The sequence below is a fragment of the Trichoderma evansii genome, assembly GCF_050947405.1.
Source record: "Trichoderma evansii strain SZMC 28006 chromosome Unknown GGI43scaffold_14, whole genome shotgun sequence".
Classification (NCBI taxonomy): domain Eukaryota; kingdom Fungi; phylum Ascomycota; class Sordariomycetes; order Hypocreales; family Hypocreaceae; genus Trichoderma; species Trichoderma evansii.
Window position 1 is genome coordinate 668,998 of NW_028145192.1, and position 14,970 is coordinate 683,967.

The following is a 14,970-nucleotide window of genomic DNA, read 5'->3' on the forward strand; positions in this document are numbered from 1 at the left end:
AGGAAAGCCATGACGCAGATGGCGTTGGCTCTAATGCATCTTGCGTGGGGCAAAGAGACGAGGCATAACAAATGAGACGAGCCAAGTAGCATGCTTAAACCAGTTATACTTTGGAAAAGAGCCCAGCTTTCTGCATAAACGATGTAAGTGGTTGTAGATCGTGCGTTTGGGATGTCGGCTTTTACAATGAAGTAGAGGCTGGAGCGTTTTAATTCTCATCCAGTAGCGATAAGCGACGTAATGAGCGCTGGACACATATTTTACAGTAAGTCGGAATACAACCACTGTTGCGCAGAGAATAAATAAAGCTTTTGAAAATGAAATCATATTTCAATTAAGGATAGAGTACTATTTTCTTCATATTTTGCAGAGATCGTCGCTTCACGAGCGTATTAGCGAGGTTTGCCCTCATATCGATCATTCTTAACCTGGACCTTTCCGCCTCCCCCATTTATACCAAACCATCCCCGGCCCAAGCTTTGGATATAAGCGGGCAAACCATAGGGAATGTAAGAAAAAAAATTATTACGTAGCCAAGCATTTTGTTATTAAATACTTCCTGCCATCATTCATGAATTCATCCCATTGCCAGCAAAAGATATTTTCGAAAATGACAAGAGTAGAGAGTGTGGAGAGAGCTTAGAATCTCTCCTTGGAATAGCGCTCACGATCCTTCTTCTCCTTTTTCCACAGCATCGCGAACTTGGTTACCCAGAATAGGGTCGAAATGATCATGAAAACAGCAGCGATCCAAGAGATGATGTAGAATTTTGTGCCCTTGGTGGCTACCAATGTGATCTTTTCGCCAGCCTTGTTGATGGCATTGACGGCAATGGAAGACGCTGCCGTGACAACGATGCTGCCGAGTGTGATTGTTGTGGCGGCAAGTGATGCGAGGGCCGTGTTTATCATCAGTATGATCTTCTTGTCTCCAAGGAGGAATGCCGGGATACATGCCAGCATGGAGAGGCCGCTGAAGCCGACGCCCAGAACGAAGAAGACGAAGAGGGCAAGCATAGCGCTGTTGAGGTCGCTGATCTTGTCTTGGATAGAGTCTGGCCAGCTAATGTCTGCGAGACTGAGGTCAAGAGGCCCGACAGAGAGCTCTTGATTCAGCATCTGAGTGAGGTTGAATCGGTCTAAGAGTTAAGTGAGTCAGTAAAGCTATATGATAAAGGGACGACACGGGTGATGCCTGTATATTTGGGAGCTTACTTGAGGGAGATGAATGAGTGCAGTTGGTGGTGTTGAGCGAGAAATGAGCGGCCGTCGCGTTGGCTCCGAATTCGCCCTGGCAAGCGTTCATAATGTGAACGGAATACCACTGGCTGATGCCAAGGTCTTCGGCAAGGTTTGCAATGATGTCGCCAGCGATGTCGCCAAGCTTGTCTTTGCCAGCATCTGTAATGTCATGGACCTTGTCTTTGAGCTTGCCGAAGATACTCTCATCGCCATCGTCATCGTTACTGCTGTTGCTGCTCGACTTGCCATTTTTGAGGATGTTTTGGCCAAGTTCGGATGTGTTGAGCTGTGTTGCGAGTCAGTTATCTAATCTGGATAATATCATTCCCAGAGGTAAAGCATCATTGTCAGGCTCGACTTACTCTGATGACAGCATAGTCTTCCATGAAACCCTGCTGGTGGCCAGCAAACAGCGCCAGGTTTGTTAGGACGAAGGCGACGAAGGAGAGTATTAGGGGAATAAGGACGAGGAATCTCATTAAGAGAGCCATGGTTGTGAAGGGTGTGAGAGAGAAAAAGAAAAAAAGAAAAGGAAAAAAAAGAAAAAAAAGAAAAAAGACAGATAAAGAGAGAGAGAGAGAGAGAGAGAGAGAGAGAGATAGAATGTATCACCAGGATGCAATTCCAAGGGGCCAAGAGAGGGAAAGATGTAAAGAAAAAACAAAAACGTTTTAGAGGTCGAGGCAGACGATGCCTCTATATAATCTTGGGCTTGGCCATGATTGCGTGAATCAAGCCCGAACCGTTTGATAGAGTGCACTCCACCACTTTGACAATAACCCATGCTCACAATCAAGTTATTTTCTCTCTTCTATTCAAGGATTGGCCCAGAGCTCAGCATACGCGTAACAAAGAGGCAGCCCAAGAGAAGCAAACCCCATTCTGCCGCATAATTGCCACAGCTGCAACGGCTAAGATTGGCTAGCCGCGCGACAATCGCGCTCTTGAAAACAAGGCCGAGATGAAGATCTGTTCACGGATGCATCAGGTTTTGCCTCTGGGGCTATTTGGCGGAGGGGGCGGCTTTGCATCATGATTGAGGTGCTGGGATCCAATGGTTGGCTGGGAATGGGTGAAGCGCAGACAGGGGTGCAGCCTCACGTTTTTATTGTCGAACCGTTTTTGCAGAGGTGACATTGTGTGCGATGGGTGAATAGGTAGTGTTTTATGCGCAAAAATTAACAATAGCATCAAAAAAAAAAAAAAAAAAAAACAATAGCTTTTGCTAAATGTTTATGCATCCCTATTGTAAGCCTGTCATCTGGCAACAATTGCATCAACTGGCTTGCGATTCCTGCTGTTGCTGAGAGATGTACACTGCAATTGAATGTACATGCTGGGAAAACACCACCGGCTGCCGCTGCGGGGCCGGTAACGATAGCCGCGTTACAGTGGGGGATTTTACAAGGCTACAGGGGGGGCCGCCTCCACTGAGAGCCACTCGATGACCTGGCGGCTGCTGAAACGAGCGACTGGCCTTTGATCTTGGTCTCAGGTTCATATGGTGTTCATCGAACAGAAACATGTTCGTTTAGCGATGGGGCTTTTTTATTTTTAATTTTTAATTTTAAGCGGTTGATGGAAGCAGAATTCTAAATAGAGAGATAAAAGTCGTTGAACAGACCATTGTGTCGATATTTTTTGTTTGGTCTTGCTAGCTACACTATGTATTTAGTACTTGACTTGCATTTATGAAGCACTCACGTCTGCCAAACAAAGAAGAGCTAGGCTTAGATTCTGGTTTGTTCACTTACAAGAACACGCATGTTCATATTTGCGCATGTGTGTCGAAGCCTTCATATTTCGTGCTATATTATGATGCTATTTCCTCCCCTGTAAACAATTTTCATTCCCAGCAACCTAGTAACCTCCAAGCATCGCAATATATTTTTTCGACGAGGACTTCAACATCAACATTTCCTTGCCCGCCTAAACGTGACTCCAGCGTCTAATAGCAGTAACAATGGCTCGATATATCATACCCGAAGAAGATGTTCTCAGAGTTCCCTTGCGCTGGAAAGAATATAGCAAGGAAGCGTTCAATTTCGGGACGTTACTGAGGCCGCTGCTGAAAAATGGGTTGGCTAGTTCAAGTAGGTCAATCATTCAGCACTATTAACTAAACATCTCTATTACTACTATAGTTGACGTACAAACTGTCCTAGATTGAAATGGCTGACGTGGGATATATCAGTGTATCGGCTCATCGGCATGCTAAAAGCATATCAATCCTACATCGATAGAGAATGCAAAGAATGCAACCCACAATCTGCATGTCATTACTATAATCGCTTCAACTTTATTATGGGGCTGCAATTTGAGGATAAGAAAAAATATTTAACGTTATTCCGGGATGTCGGCGAGCTTGTAGCCCTAGTTGATGGGCAGATGACGAGCTGTACCTGTAAACACACGGATGTTTATGAGTGTGCGATGTGCGAACACGAATGGAAAAAGACAAGGGTTAATATACGGGTTTTCTGAACTAGAAAATCCTTGCCTTGGGAGACACCTTTGGTTTGTTGTTGGTAAGAGAAGCTGCTTTATTATGATTGCATGTATAAGTCATAAAAGGAAGAAAAGGGGGAAAAACAAATTGTTTAGCTATGTATTTTTGGAGAGCACGCAAAAGAGGACTTTCTTCTTGTGTTGGCCATATCAGTCTTGGAACTTGTAAGGCAGTTCTCGACTCATCTTTCTCTCTTTATTGTCGTCTGGTCGGTCTAACCAAATATACATTATTGTGCTTTAATGACCATTTCCCCTCTTTCGTCTTGACTAGATGACAAAAGTGAATATTTGTCGGCATATTATCCATCAAGTGCCGGATGCTGGTATATTATCATGGGTAAGCATATGCATGTCTCTGCTATTCTTTTCGTCTTCATCCGGTAACATCAAGTAAATAACCTCTTCTTCATTCCATCGTCTGATCTCTGCAGCATCATCACGCAAGCATCACTTTCCTCTCCATTGCACGCACCAACATTCACCTCCTCCTTCAACAATCAGATGACCGGAAATTGCACCATCCGCTGCAGCCTGCTTCCAGCAGCCGTCTTTTAGCTGGCCACATGCACCACATGCACCTCATCCACGTGCAGCTAACAGCCTAGGGCAAACAGCTTCCAGCCGGCTATTCGCTACCAGCAACGTCTTCCAGCGCACGTCAGCGCTATTGCCGGCGCTATGCTCCCGCTACAGCCCCCGCTATGGGCACCTGTATGGGCGCCGCTACAGGCATCGGGCAAATCAAGGCTAGCACTCCACCTCCATCGCGCACCTCCACGATGGTCCCGCTGCAGCAGCCCATTCGTCATTCATGTGCTTCCAGCCCCAGTGATGCGACTGCATCGATTAACTCCGTCTCTATCTTATCTTTTTCTCCTCTCACCACCGCCTTCGCTTACTTGCACCTCCTCCTCGTCACGGCGACGAGATCCAAATCTCCGGAGCACCACAGACAAGAATTCTTTTCTTTTCTTCATCGTCACTCGCCGAGGCTAACAGCAGAAGAGGGGTTGCCAACTCTATCTTGCAAGCCACCAACTCGTTGCTAGCCTAGTCTCCCATGCAAGATTGAACGCGCCATCCATCCTCTTCCTCTTCAACCTTGATCGCCTTCACTGCCGCCTTCACCTACGATGCCATCGCATCGTCCTTCCAGACCTTCGACACCGTCTCCGAGTACGCTGACGCGACCGACAATGCAATAAGCAGCGTCTTCGACCCACCCGCGCGCAAACAATTCTATCGCCTTGCTCCTCTAAACCGAGACCTAATAATAAGCCTTAAACCTACCTCCTCGCTTTGTCGATCGCTTTCTTCTCGGGCAAATCTCAAATCTCACCTTTAGCCACCCTCTTTCTTCTACTTCTTCTACTTCTTCTTTTTCTTCCTACTAATTTTATAATTTTTCTTTTCTCTCCTCTCTCCCTCTTGTCTGTAAAATACTGCAGCCAAAATGTCATCCTCTCTCGAAGCCAAGATTGTGGTCCTTGGCGCCCAAAACGTGGGCAAAACATCCCTTGTTATGCGGTACTGCAAAGGCTCTTTCAACCCGGCCCAGATCACGTCTACCGTGGGCGCCAGTTTTTTGACCAAGCGCGTGGTCGACAATGACTCCGACACTGTTGTGCGCCTCCAGATCTGGGACACGGGTATGTGCATTGCATTTGCTGCTTTAGATTGATTGCCTTGTGTGCCCTTGTTTCTCCTGTTTTTTTTTTTGTTTAGTCTTGATCATGACTCCTCTCTATGCTAGTAATCACGTAATTTTGCATAACCACTTTTATGCTGACTCCTCCTCTGCAGCCGGCCAAGAGCGTTTCCGCTCCATATCCCGTTTGTACTATCGCGGTGCCAACGCTTGCATCCTCTGTTACAGCATCACCGATGCCCAATCATTTACCGACATGGGCGAGTGGCTGACCGAGCTGCGCCGCAATCTGCCTTCAGATGTCGTCCTGCACGTCGTCGGCACGAAAGCCGATATTGTTGCCCGCGACCCATCTCTCCGCCAGGTTCCCTTTGAGCGCTGCATCGCTTACGTAGCCGAAAACTTGGCCCCCGGCCTCGGTGGCACGCCACCCCCGACCGCCACGCCCATCAATGGACAATCGTATCTCTCTTCGGGCGGCATCGAACCCCGGAGCCCAAGCTCTAAGCGGAGCTCCGGCTTCTGGGGCCAAGAGATTGGCTGGGACGCCTGTCACGAGATCAGCGCTGAAAGTGGCGAGGGTGTTGAGGAGGTCTTCCGCGTTGTTGCCAGGAAGCTAGTTGAGCAGAATCGCAAGATGCAGCAGGCACTTCTTCAAGCAACGGCCACCCCCAATACACCAGGGTTTGAATCCGGTATGGACGGAGGATACTTTGATGCCAGCAACGGCAGAGGGAGTTTCCGCATAGGACGAGATAGGAGGAGTTGGCTATTCCCTCCTGGGTTCTCGCCCGCCGTGACTATTGACAGAGCTGGATCAACCCAAGAGCAGCAAGACCAGCGGGCTGAGAACCGGCAAAAACAGCGACAGAGCAGCTGCTGCTAGATCTTGTGTTTATTTTCTTTGTGGAGGCGTTTTCATCCACGCTTGATTCCCCTGCCGCAATTACTCGTTGCTATACTGGCTTACCTTCAAAGAGATTATCTGGTGGGGTTCGGCCTCTATGGCTCTTTTCTACTTTTCTTCTTATTCATCTTGGGCGAGGTGTTCATCTCTCTTGCCTGAGCCTTTCATCTGGAACTATTAGAGGCGGCTTGGCGTTTAGGATATTTGCACGGACGGGCTGGAAAAAAAGACAATAGTAGACAGAAGAGCTGTGTCATGCTGTCTTTGCCTGTACGATGATGTTTGTTTATTTATTATACAGAGGAATGGGAAGAGAGCTCTCACGAGACATGGGTTGTAACCTTTTTTTTTCTGTTTCTGTTTTGTGGTTTAACGGCGCAGGGGATATACGGGTAATGGATATTGATCCTTTGCGTGCCTGTTTTTAGAGTGTTTTATTTGAGCAGTTTTGTTTCCTTATTTAAACGGTTATAGGCTGTGCATATATTAATTTATTTAAACTTATACTCCTCCCTGACCTATAGGTATATTTATCATCGAAAAAAGCGAAGTAATACGGGTGCATGCTATTTCTAATACGGATATGTGAAATAAAGATGTTAGTCTTGAGACGTACGCCTAGTTTTATATGGTAACTGTTTCTTACACTGGTTCCGAGCTATAATATATAGAACAAGATATGTTATTTTTTTATTCCGACTCGGGCAGGATACATGACACATCTACTTCAATAGAAAGGTTCTACATGATTTTATGCTGATGATCCTCCTGCTACCACCGCCTTTGCCTGATTCTTCTTGTCCAAATCATCATCTGCCGCCGGCGGAGCTGGGATATCCACGCCCATGACCCTATGTTCCATACCAACATATCCATCACTCACAACAATAATATCCAACTTACGAGCCTCTCTGTTCTTGGGTTCCGGCAGCTTAAGCACCGTTCGTGCTGTGGGACGCGAGCCTTGGCCCAGAGTCTTCTTTCCTCCTGGATTACCGCCAGTGGAAAGGCCAGCCCAGCCGACACGCTTTACGGCAATGACCTCGTCGTTGGCTGAATCGGCAATGATGACAAACCAGCCTTCTGTTTGGGGCTTGTGGAACTTGGGCGCCCAGAGGCGTGCGTCACGGTCAACAAGGGGGTTGAGACGCTTGATGTTGACGGTTAGGGAGAGCGTCGTGATGTCGTTGACTGACACTGAGACGTTGGGAAGCATAGACACAGCGCGCTTGAAGCGAGGCTGAAGACCAGACGGAACACGGAGCTTCTTAGCAAACGCGTTGACCTGATCCTGAGAAAATGTACTGATCTTCGCGAGGGTCGTCTCGTCCTTGGTCGACTCTGGTTCCACGCCGGGGAAGATTGACGCCGGCGAGTCGGTGGGCCATCTGGCGCACTTGATGCTCTGAAGGAGCTTCATCATCTGGAGACAGCTGGACAGGTGGCCCATCTCGGTGATGACGTCGATGGAAGCCTGGATGATACGGATGGCCTGGTCGAGCACACTGGTCTGATCACCGACGTAATCTGTCACCGGTAGCTCAATGCGCGACATGAAGGCCTGCAGCAGCAAGAATGACTTGACGTGCGGATCCCACATGGGTAGGTTGAATGAATTGCCCGGAAAGGGGAGGTTCTGGGAGAGCACATCGTTGACCAGGTCTTCATTGTGACGGACGGGAAGTTCGTCGTATTCCGTTGCGTGGCACATCCATGATAGGACATTCAGGAAGCTCGCGTTGGGCTTGATGTTGTGCACAAGATGTCGGATGGTCTTGTGGGATAGATAGTAGTAACTCATAATCTTTCCGAGGGGGGTAGGATCGACGTCGCCGTTGGGGAAACTCTCAACGCACTTGGACTCCTCGAGTTCTCCAAGGGACTTTTCGACCATGTCAATCATGTATTCGTTGGCTAGCATCTGAGCAGCAATACTGCTGTGCTCTTCTGCAGAAATTTCCAGTCCATAGTAAGACGGGTTCTTGTGAAGTCTTCTGAAGAAGAATGTCCAGGTCAAGTAGTCCAGTGCATCCTGCTTGTTCATGATGGTCTCGGCGGAGATTTCGGCACAGATATGGTTGTCCAAAACTCTGTGCAGCGAGGATTCTACAGGGAAACCGGTATGCAAAAAGTGCTTGTAAAAGTCCTTCTTCGCATCTTGTGTGAAGATACGGGCAACTCCAGAGTTGTCAAACTGAGGTCGCCCAGCTCGTCCCAACATCTGCAAGACATCCGTGAGATCCATGTCTTTGTAGCCCATGGTTTTGGCGTCGTAGAATTGAGTGCCCTTGACAACGACCAAGTGCGCTGGCAAGTTGACACCCCAAGCGAGGGTACTGGTCGCAACCAATATTTGGATCTTGTTATTCAGGAAAAGCTCCTCGGCAATCGCCCGATCAGACTCAACAAGACCAGCGTGATGAAGACCAATACCAAAGTTGATAGCTTCTTTAAGAGCGTCATCCTTGACACGGGATAGGTTAAGTTGCAAGTCCTCCTCATCCATCCGAAGGAAGCGTCGCGGGTTGTCCTCCATGCCACAGTAATTGATCAAGTCCTTTGCAGTAAGACGAGTCTGTCGACGAGATGCGACAAACACGATAACAGGCTTTTCAGGACTGTGGTTCTTGATAGCCAAAAAGGTCGGGCGGTTCATAGACTGCATCAACGGGCAGAAACCTCGAATTTCTGGGAACCCGTCGATATAAAGCTCTAGAGGAACGGGACGGACGGAATGCCTAAAGTTGAAGAGACCTTCTTTGACACCGAGCCAATTGGCCAAATCAGTAGCGTTAGCACATGCTGTTGACATACCCAACAGTCGGACTTTGTTCTTTAGCGATGACGAAATATAGTTCATTCCTGATATATAAATTAGCAATCTGTGCTCGTTTTTGAGAGTCTGTAAGGGAAAATACTTACGAGAAACGATAATCTCCAAAATTGGACCACGATCTCCGGCCAGCAGATGGATCTCGTCGATGATAACCAAACTGACCTGTCTAACATAGCCTCTGGTCTGCCAAGAACGGGAGATACCGTCCCACTTCTCAGGAGTCGTAATGATAATATCCGCATCCTTGATAGTCCTCGTGTCCGGGGTATTGTCACCTGTCAACTCGACCAATTTGAGACCCAGAGGTTTAGCAAGCCGATTCCCCCAATCTACAACTCGCTCACGGACCAAAGCTTTCATGGGAGCGATATACACCACCTTGGACTTGGGTCGTTCTCGGAATGCCCACCACATGGCAAGTTCAGCAGCCACAGTCTTTCCACTTCCGGTTGGGGAACCTAGAAGAACGTTCGCTGAGGTATGATACAGAGTATGGAAAATTTGAGTTTGCATAGGGTTGAAGAAGCTAAATCGCTTAGCATAGAGCTCTTCTAGGCCGGGATTCTTAAGAGCGGTGATTGGCAAAGGCTGCAGGTTGAGCAAATCCGTATATACGCTTTCCGTATCCGGGCGGATAAGATGCTGGAAAGACACAGGAGTGACTGTCTCCGATCCAAGCCACCTGTCGGAAATTGCTCGTACATAAATCTGAGTCGGCAGCGGGTCGGAGAGAGGGATCGTGAAATTCAGTTCGTGCTCATCATGCAACTTTCTCCTGTTAAGGATAAAGTATTCATGATGGTAAATTTCTGAGGTCTCAGAATTCTCAACCCAAATGTAGAAAGATTCAGAGGTTCCATGAATATGGTCTTTCCAAAAGAAATCAGGAATAACATATAACTTAATGCGCAACACATCTCGGTTCAGAGGCGCAATCTCAGCTTCTACATGAACCATTGGGAAGTTGCTGAGTACCTTGGCAATTTTCCCTCCAGCGCCCTGGTTGTGTACCAGGCTCCCCAGCTCTGCTGGTTCCATTTCCTTCATCATATCAATTGTCAAGTTTTCCTTAGAGTCGAGCTGATTGAGCACGGGCTTGGTAAGCTCGAACTGATGAAGAGGATGCTGGAATGGCCATATTCTCTTCTCAATAGACTTGGATAGGGTGAGAAGCACCAAACACTGGTGGCCCCATCTGCGGTTGAGAGCAAGCATGAACAAGGCTCTGCAGATTCGGCCTGACTGCTGCGCAACGTAGTTCATGTCGTTGGACAGAGCAAAATCGTCAGGTTGAATCTTAGAAATGTATGACTGCAAGAGAATGTTTGTCTTTGCCTGAGGCGTGTCGATGCCTTTATCGACATCACAAGGAACGATGTCCTTGAACTGTGTCAGCTCCTTAGCCTCATTATCTCGGGACTGAATATTGTCAAACTCTCCACTCATACTAATCATCTTCAAGACATCGGCCTCGGTGGCTTGAGGGTGCATCATCGTGTTGAATACTTGGATACTGGTATGAAGGATATAGTATTGACTGGCAATACGACCAATATCCTTGCTGCGGAGTTCCTCGGTATTCTCATTGAAGATGATCATCTGAGATTGTTGCAGAGTTCGCGCGGCCTGTATCGCCAACTGGCGGCGTCGTTGAACCAGATTCGGGTCATCACGGATTTCTGCCCACTCAATACCATAAGTCATCGGGCTCCTCTGCATTCGCACAAACAGATATGAATATCCTATCCACTGCACGGCTTCGGGGATGGACGTCACAGTGCCCAAGGCAATTTCAGCATTGAGATTGTCAACTAGTTTAGTCGAGAATTTTGACTCAATGGGCTGCTGTTCTGTGATGGCCGACAAGTAATGAGGAAGCTTGTCATGGGTGGTACAAATCATACCGATACCCGTGTCTTCAAACTGCGGACGACCAGCACGACCAAAGATCTGAAGCACATCAAGAATGCTGAGATCGATGAATTTACCATCCTGAGCGCTGTAAACCTGAGTGCCCTTGATGACTACTGCAGCAGCGGGTAAGTTGACACCCCATGCCAGCGTTGCAGTACAGCAGAGAACTTTGAGAACACCATCGGCGAAAAGTCTCTCCATGAGGTTCCTGTCAGCTCTGGCCATACCAGCATGATGAACACCGATACCCTTGGAAAGCAAGTCGCGAATATCCTTGGACTTGGACTGGTTCATATCCCTGGATGCCTGTCCAAAGTGAGGATGCCCCGTTGGATCGAAGAGATCAACGCAAAACTGCTCAATCGCTTTCTGGTGAAGCATTCTTGCCGTCACCATTGTGTCTCGACGAGAGTGAACGAAGACCATGACCTGGTGATCACGCCCTAACATCTCTTTGACTTTATCGAAGGCAACATTGTCCAAATTCTCCTTGGATTGTTTGGATCCAGCTTTTCCTTTGACACCAATAAAGTGTTGCTCCAGTGGAACAGGACGGAAAGAGGCATCAAAGTAGAATAGGCCGGCGTACTTGTTGACTTTCAAAAAGTCGGCAACATCGACATAATTGGGCAATGTGGCACTCAAACCAACAATTCGAATGAGCGACTGGGTACTCTCTACCTGTCTCTCTGTTCGAGCGACCAGGGATTCAAGTACGGCACCACGTTCATCATGAAGCATGTGGACTTCATCGATGATGAGGAGTCTCACCTTTTGCACAAGCTCCGTATCTCCAGTTCCCTTTCTTGTGACAACATCCCATTTCTCAGGGGTTGTAACAATGATTTGGGTTTGGACAATCTCTGCCTTGGTAAGCTGCATATCACCAGTATATTCTCGGCACTTGATGCCCAGCCATGCGAGACGCTTGCCGAGCTTCTCGGTGACTTCAGCTGCCAAGGCTTTCATAGGTGCTACATAGACGATTTTGAAATCGTCTATGTTGACGGCAAATTCAGTTGCCTCAGGGTTTTCAATGGGATTTGGCTCCAAGTGTTGGCCAATGGTATGGAGGATAGTGAGCATAGCCGCGTCGGTTTTACCCTAAGGATACAGTGATGAGCATTCATACGGACAGTTTGTCATGGGTTTAGTAGACTTACCGCACCAGTTGGAGCACAAATCAACATATTCTCGCTTGTTTTGTATCCAACGGGGTATACCAAGCTCTGCATTCGATTGAGAGTCTTGTATCCCTTGAATGTGTTACGGCAAAGCCCATCCAATTCTGAAATCTTGACGAGCCTCTCTCCGGGGCCAGGCAATCCTTTCTTTCCAGCAGGCACAAAGTACTCCTCGTACTTTTCAAACTGAAGACGCTCACTGCCAACCGGCAAGCCGTATTTTTTACCAGAAGAACTCAATGTGTTTCCCGCATTGTACGCCCTATAGACGTGAGGATACTGAGGCTCTTTGGCGAAACTAGGGGCCAAGGCTGCAGTCTTGTGCTGGTAATCCTGCGCACGAAGAGCTGCATCTCTTTGGGCTTTTGTCAAGAGTCGTCGTCCTTTTGTTTCAGGCTCATCATGAAAGGCGGCTGCAGATGCAACTACTTCATCCTTGTGACTAAGCAGCTCGATAATGAAATCCAAGTCGTCAAATCCAACCAAGTCAGTAAGATGTTGCTGTAGCTCATCTTCAGGCTGTCCAGAAGACAGTACATTGACAAGTTGAGTTTGGAAAACATCCGGGGCCATGCCATTCTTGGCCGCGATAGAGGCACATTTCGTAGCAAGCCACTCGGCCCCAAAACCGCTTGTGGCTGCGCCAGATCCTTCATCAGCAAAGTCGCTGCTGTAATAGTCATACTCGTCCTCGTCGGAAATAAAGTCCCAGACGTCGTGGCCGCTGGTCGTCGAAGAGTAGCCGCCAAAGTCGTCGTCGTCCAGATCGGCATCTGCCTTGGCATCGCTGTGAGGGAGCTTGAGCTTAGCAAGGGCCGCCTGCATGGCCTCAAACTGCTGCCTCCACTCGGACTCTGCGTTGATCAGGTCGGTAGACGCCATTGCTTCGGTTTAGTCCTTATTCTCTTTAATAATCGCAAGAAAGCAAATAAAGAATCTCGTGAGCGCAATGAAGAAAAATCAAAGAGCGACGCAGTCTAATGCTCTCAATTTTATTTTTTGAGCTGCACCTCCAGCTTCTTATCAATTTTCACGGTCTGAGTCCGGATGACGCATTATCGCCAACGACTAAAGATCAACTCACATCAGTCACACACCGCCCGCCCCGCTAACGGGGGCGCAAAAAGTCTCCACTAATCCGCCTAAAGGCACCCACTTTGCAGCGACTCTCAGCGCCTGAATCTTGCTTCTGGAGAGCTGGACTTAGCGGGGCCCTCCTGCGGTAGGGGAAGCGCCTAAAATCCGTGGGGCGGGCGATACTCTCACTAGTAAATGGGCCATCCCTGTGGAATGCGAAAGCACAGGCATTTTCAACTCCACGGGCCCGACTTGAAACTCCGACTTGTGAAACACCTTTCTTTGAACATTCGATTTGCACCCTTTCCCGCCTTTTTGCTGTTGGACAAGGCCTCCTTTCGACGCTCTGATTACGACTTGCGCGATCGCAGTTTACGAACTTTCTACTCCCAACATTTTGAGAATCTAGCCGAGGAACAAGCCTAGATACCAACCTCACCTCTCGCCCAACATGAAGCTTCACTACATCGGCGTACGTCCATCGACTTGCTCGGCCCTGCTCCCCGCTCTCCACCGAATATTTGTTTTCGAGCCGCTGTGGATGTTCAACTAATATGGCCCTCTTCGAGATAGATCATCCGCAACGACTCCCAGCCCGCTCACGAGATCGTCGCAGAGAAGGAGCTGAGCGCCTACTCTCGCTTCACACGCAACAAGTTTGTCTCCCTTCGCCATCACACGAAATCCTTGGATTACACTGTTCCAAGTGACAACCGCTAACGAAATAAATCCCGTCTTCCAGCTATGGCGAGTTCATGACCCTTTTCGCAAAGACTGTCGCCGAGCGCACTCGACCCGCCCAACGACAGGACGTTGAAGAGCAAGGTACGAATACAAAGCCGCCCCTTTTCTCCCTTAACGAGATCCAAGGGAGATGGGAGGATCAAGATTTCTAGGCCAAGAAGCTCACTCACGTTTCCCCCAGACTACACCTTCCACGCCTACGGCCGCACCGAAGGTATCTGCGGCATCATCATCTCCGACCACCAATACCCCGCCCTGGTTGCCCACCAGCTCCTCAGCAAAGTCGTCGACGAGTTCCTCACCAAGCACCCGCGCTCCTCATGGGCCAATGGCGACGTCAACCTGCCCTTCCCCGAGCTGACGGACTACCTCGCCAAGTACCAGGACCCCCAGCAGGCCGACAGCATCATGAAGATCCAAAAGGAGCTGGACGAGACCAAGATTGTGCTGCACAAGACCATCGAGAGCGTGCTGCAGCGAGGAGAGAAGATTGACGATTTGGTGGCAAAGAGCGATGGTCTGAGCGCTCAGAGCAAAATGTTCTACCGTATGTGACCCCTCTCTTTTATTTTCGCTGTTTCTTGTCCCTTTCTATTTAAATGGCTAGCAGCTAACATTCCAAACAGAGCAAGCAAAGAAGCAAAACTCTTGCTGTGTGTTGATGTAATTAGGGGAGCGTTTCATTTGGCGTTGCAATGCGGTCATAATTTTCAGCAACAAATGGGCTGTCTGTTTTCAAAGATTGGTTATTATGAAAGACACACACTCGCACACATATATCTTAATACGTAACTCATGGGGGGAGACGATTGAACGAAATTCACCCATGGTTTTATTATACACATATTCACACACACACAAACACACATCTCTAAAAAAGAAAAGGATATCAATGATGTATTTTCAT

At 48.2% G+C, this 14,970-nt stretch overlaps 5 protein-coding genes across 5 annotated transcripts; 3 read left to right on the forward strand and 2 right to left on the reverse strand.

Annotated features, from left to right (window-relative positions):
- Window positions 1-533: 533 nt before the first annotated feature.
- On the reverse strand, window positions 534-1,943 carry GGI43DRAFT_91448 (actin cortical patch SUR7/pH-response regulator pali). The gene is made up of 3 exons (XM_083210507.1): window positions 1,605-1,943; window positions 1,216-1,528; window positions 534-1,139 (listed from the first exon to the last, which is right to left on the reverse strand). Exons 1-3 carry the CDS (start codon window positions 1,731-1,733, stop codon window positions 640-642), a joined length of 942 nt encoding a protein of 313 aa, XP_083059266.1. The 5' UTR covers window positions 1,734-1,943; the 3' UTR covers window positions 534-639.
- A 2,334-nt stretch (window positions 1,944-4,277) lies between these two features.
- Window positions 4,278-5,140, forward strand: GGI43DRAFT_408892 (uncharacterized protein). Its single transcript, XM_083206417.1, has one exon. It carries the CDS (start codon window positions 4,455-4,457, stop codon window positions 4,800-4,802), a length of 348 nt encoding a protein of 115 aa, XP_083059267.1. The 5' UTR covers window positions 4,278-4,454; the 3' UTR covers window positions 4,803-5,140.
- Window positions 5,141-5,206: 66 nt separating this feature from the next.
- GGI43DRAFT_385191 (P-loop containing nucleoside triphosphate hydrolase protein) lies at window positions 5,207-6,287 on the forward strand (the record flags this gene model as incomplete). Its single annotated transcript, XM_083203614.1, has 2 exons — window positions 5,207-5,402; window positions 5,557-6,287. 2 exons carry the CDS (start codon window positions 5,207-5,209, stop codon window positions 6,285-6,287), a joined length of 927 nt encoding a protein of 308 aa, XP_083059268.1.
- Window positions 6,288-6,873: 586 nt separating this feature from the next.
- On the reverse strand, window positions 6,874-13,426 carry GGI43DRAFT_91488 (Sec63 Brl domain-containing protein). The gene is made up of 3 exons (XM_083210509.1): window positions 12,222-13,426; window positions 9,231-12,162; window positions 6,874-9,170 (listed from the first exon to the last, which is right to left on the reverse strand). Exons 1-3 carry the CDS (start codon window positions 13,122-13,124, stop codon window positions 7,060-7,062), a joined length of 5,946 nt encoding a protein of 1,981 aa, XP_083059269.1. The 5' UTR covers window positions 13,125-13,426; the 3' UTR covers window positions 6,874-7,059.
- GGI43DRAFT_91516 (palmitoyltransferase YKT6) lies at window positions 13,425-14,849 on the forward strand. The gene is made up of 5 exons (XM_083210510.1): window positions 13,425-13,791; window positions 13,893-13,975; window positions 14,050-14,144; window positions 14,245-14,610; window positions 14,690-14,849. Exons 1-5 carry the CDS (start codon window positions 13,771-13,773, stop codon window positions 14,728-14,730), a joined length of 606 nt encoding a protein of 201 aa, XP_083059270.1. The 5' UTR covers window positions 13,425-13,770; the 3' UTR covers window positions 14,731-14,849.
- Window positions 14,850-14,970: the final 121 nt, after the last annotated feature.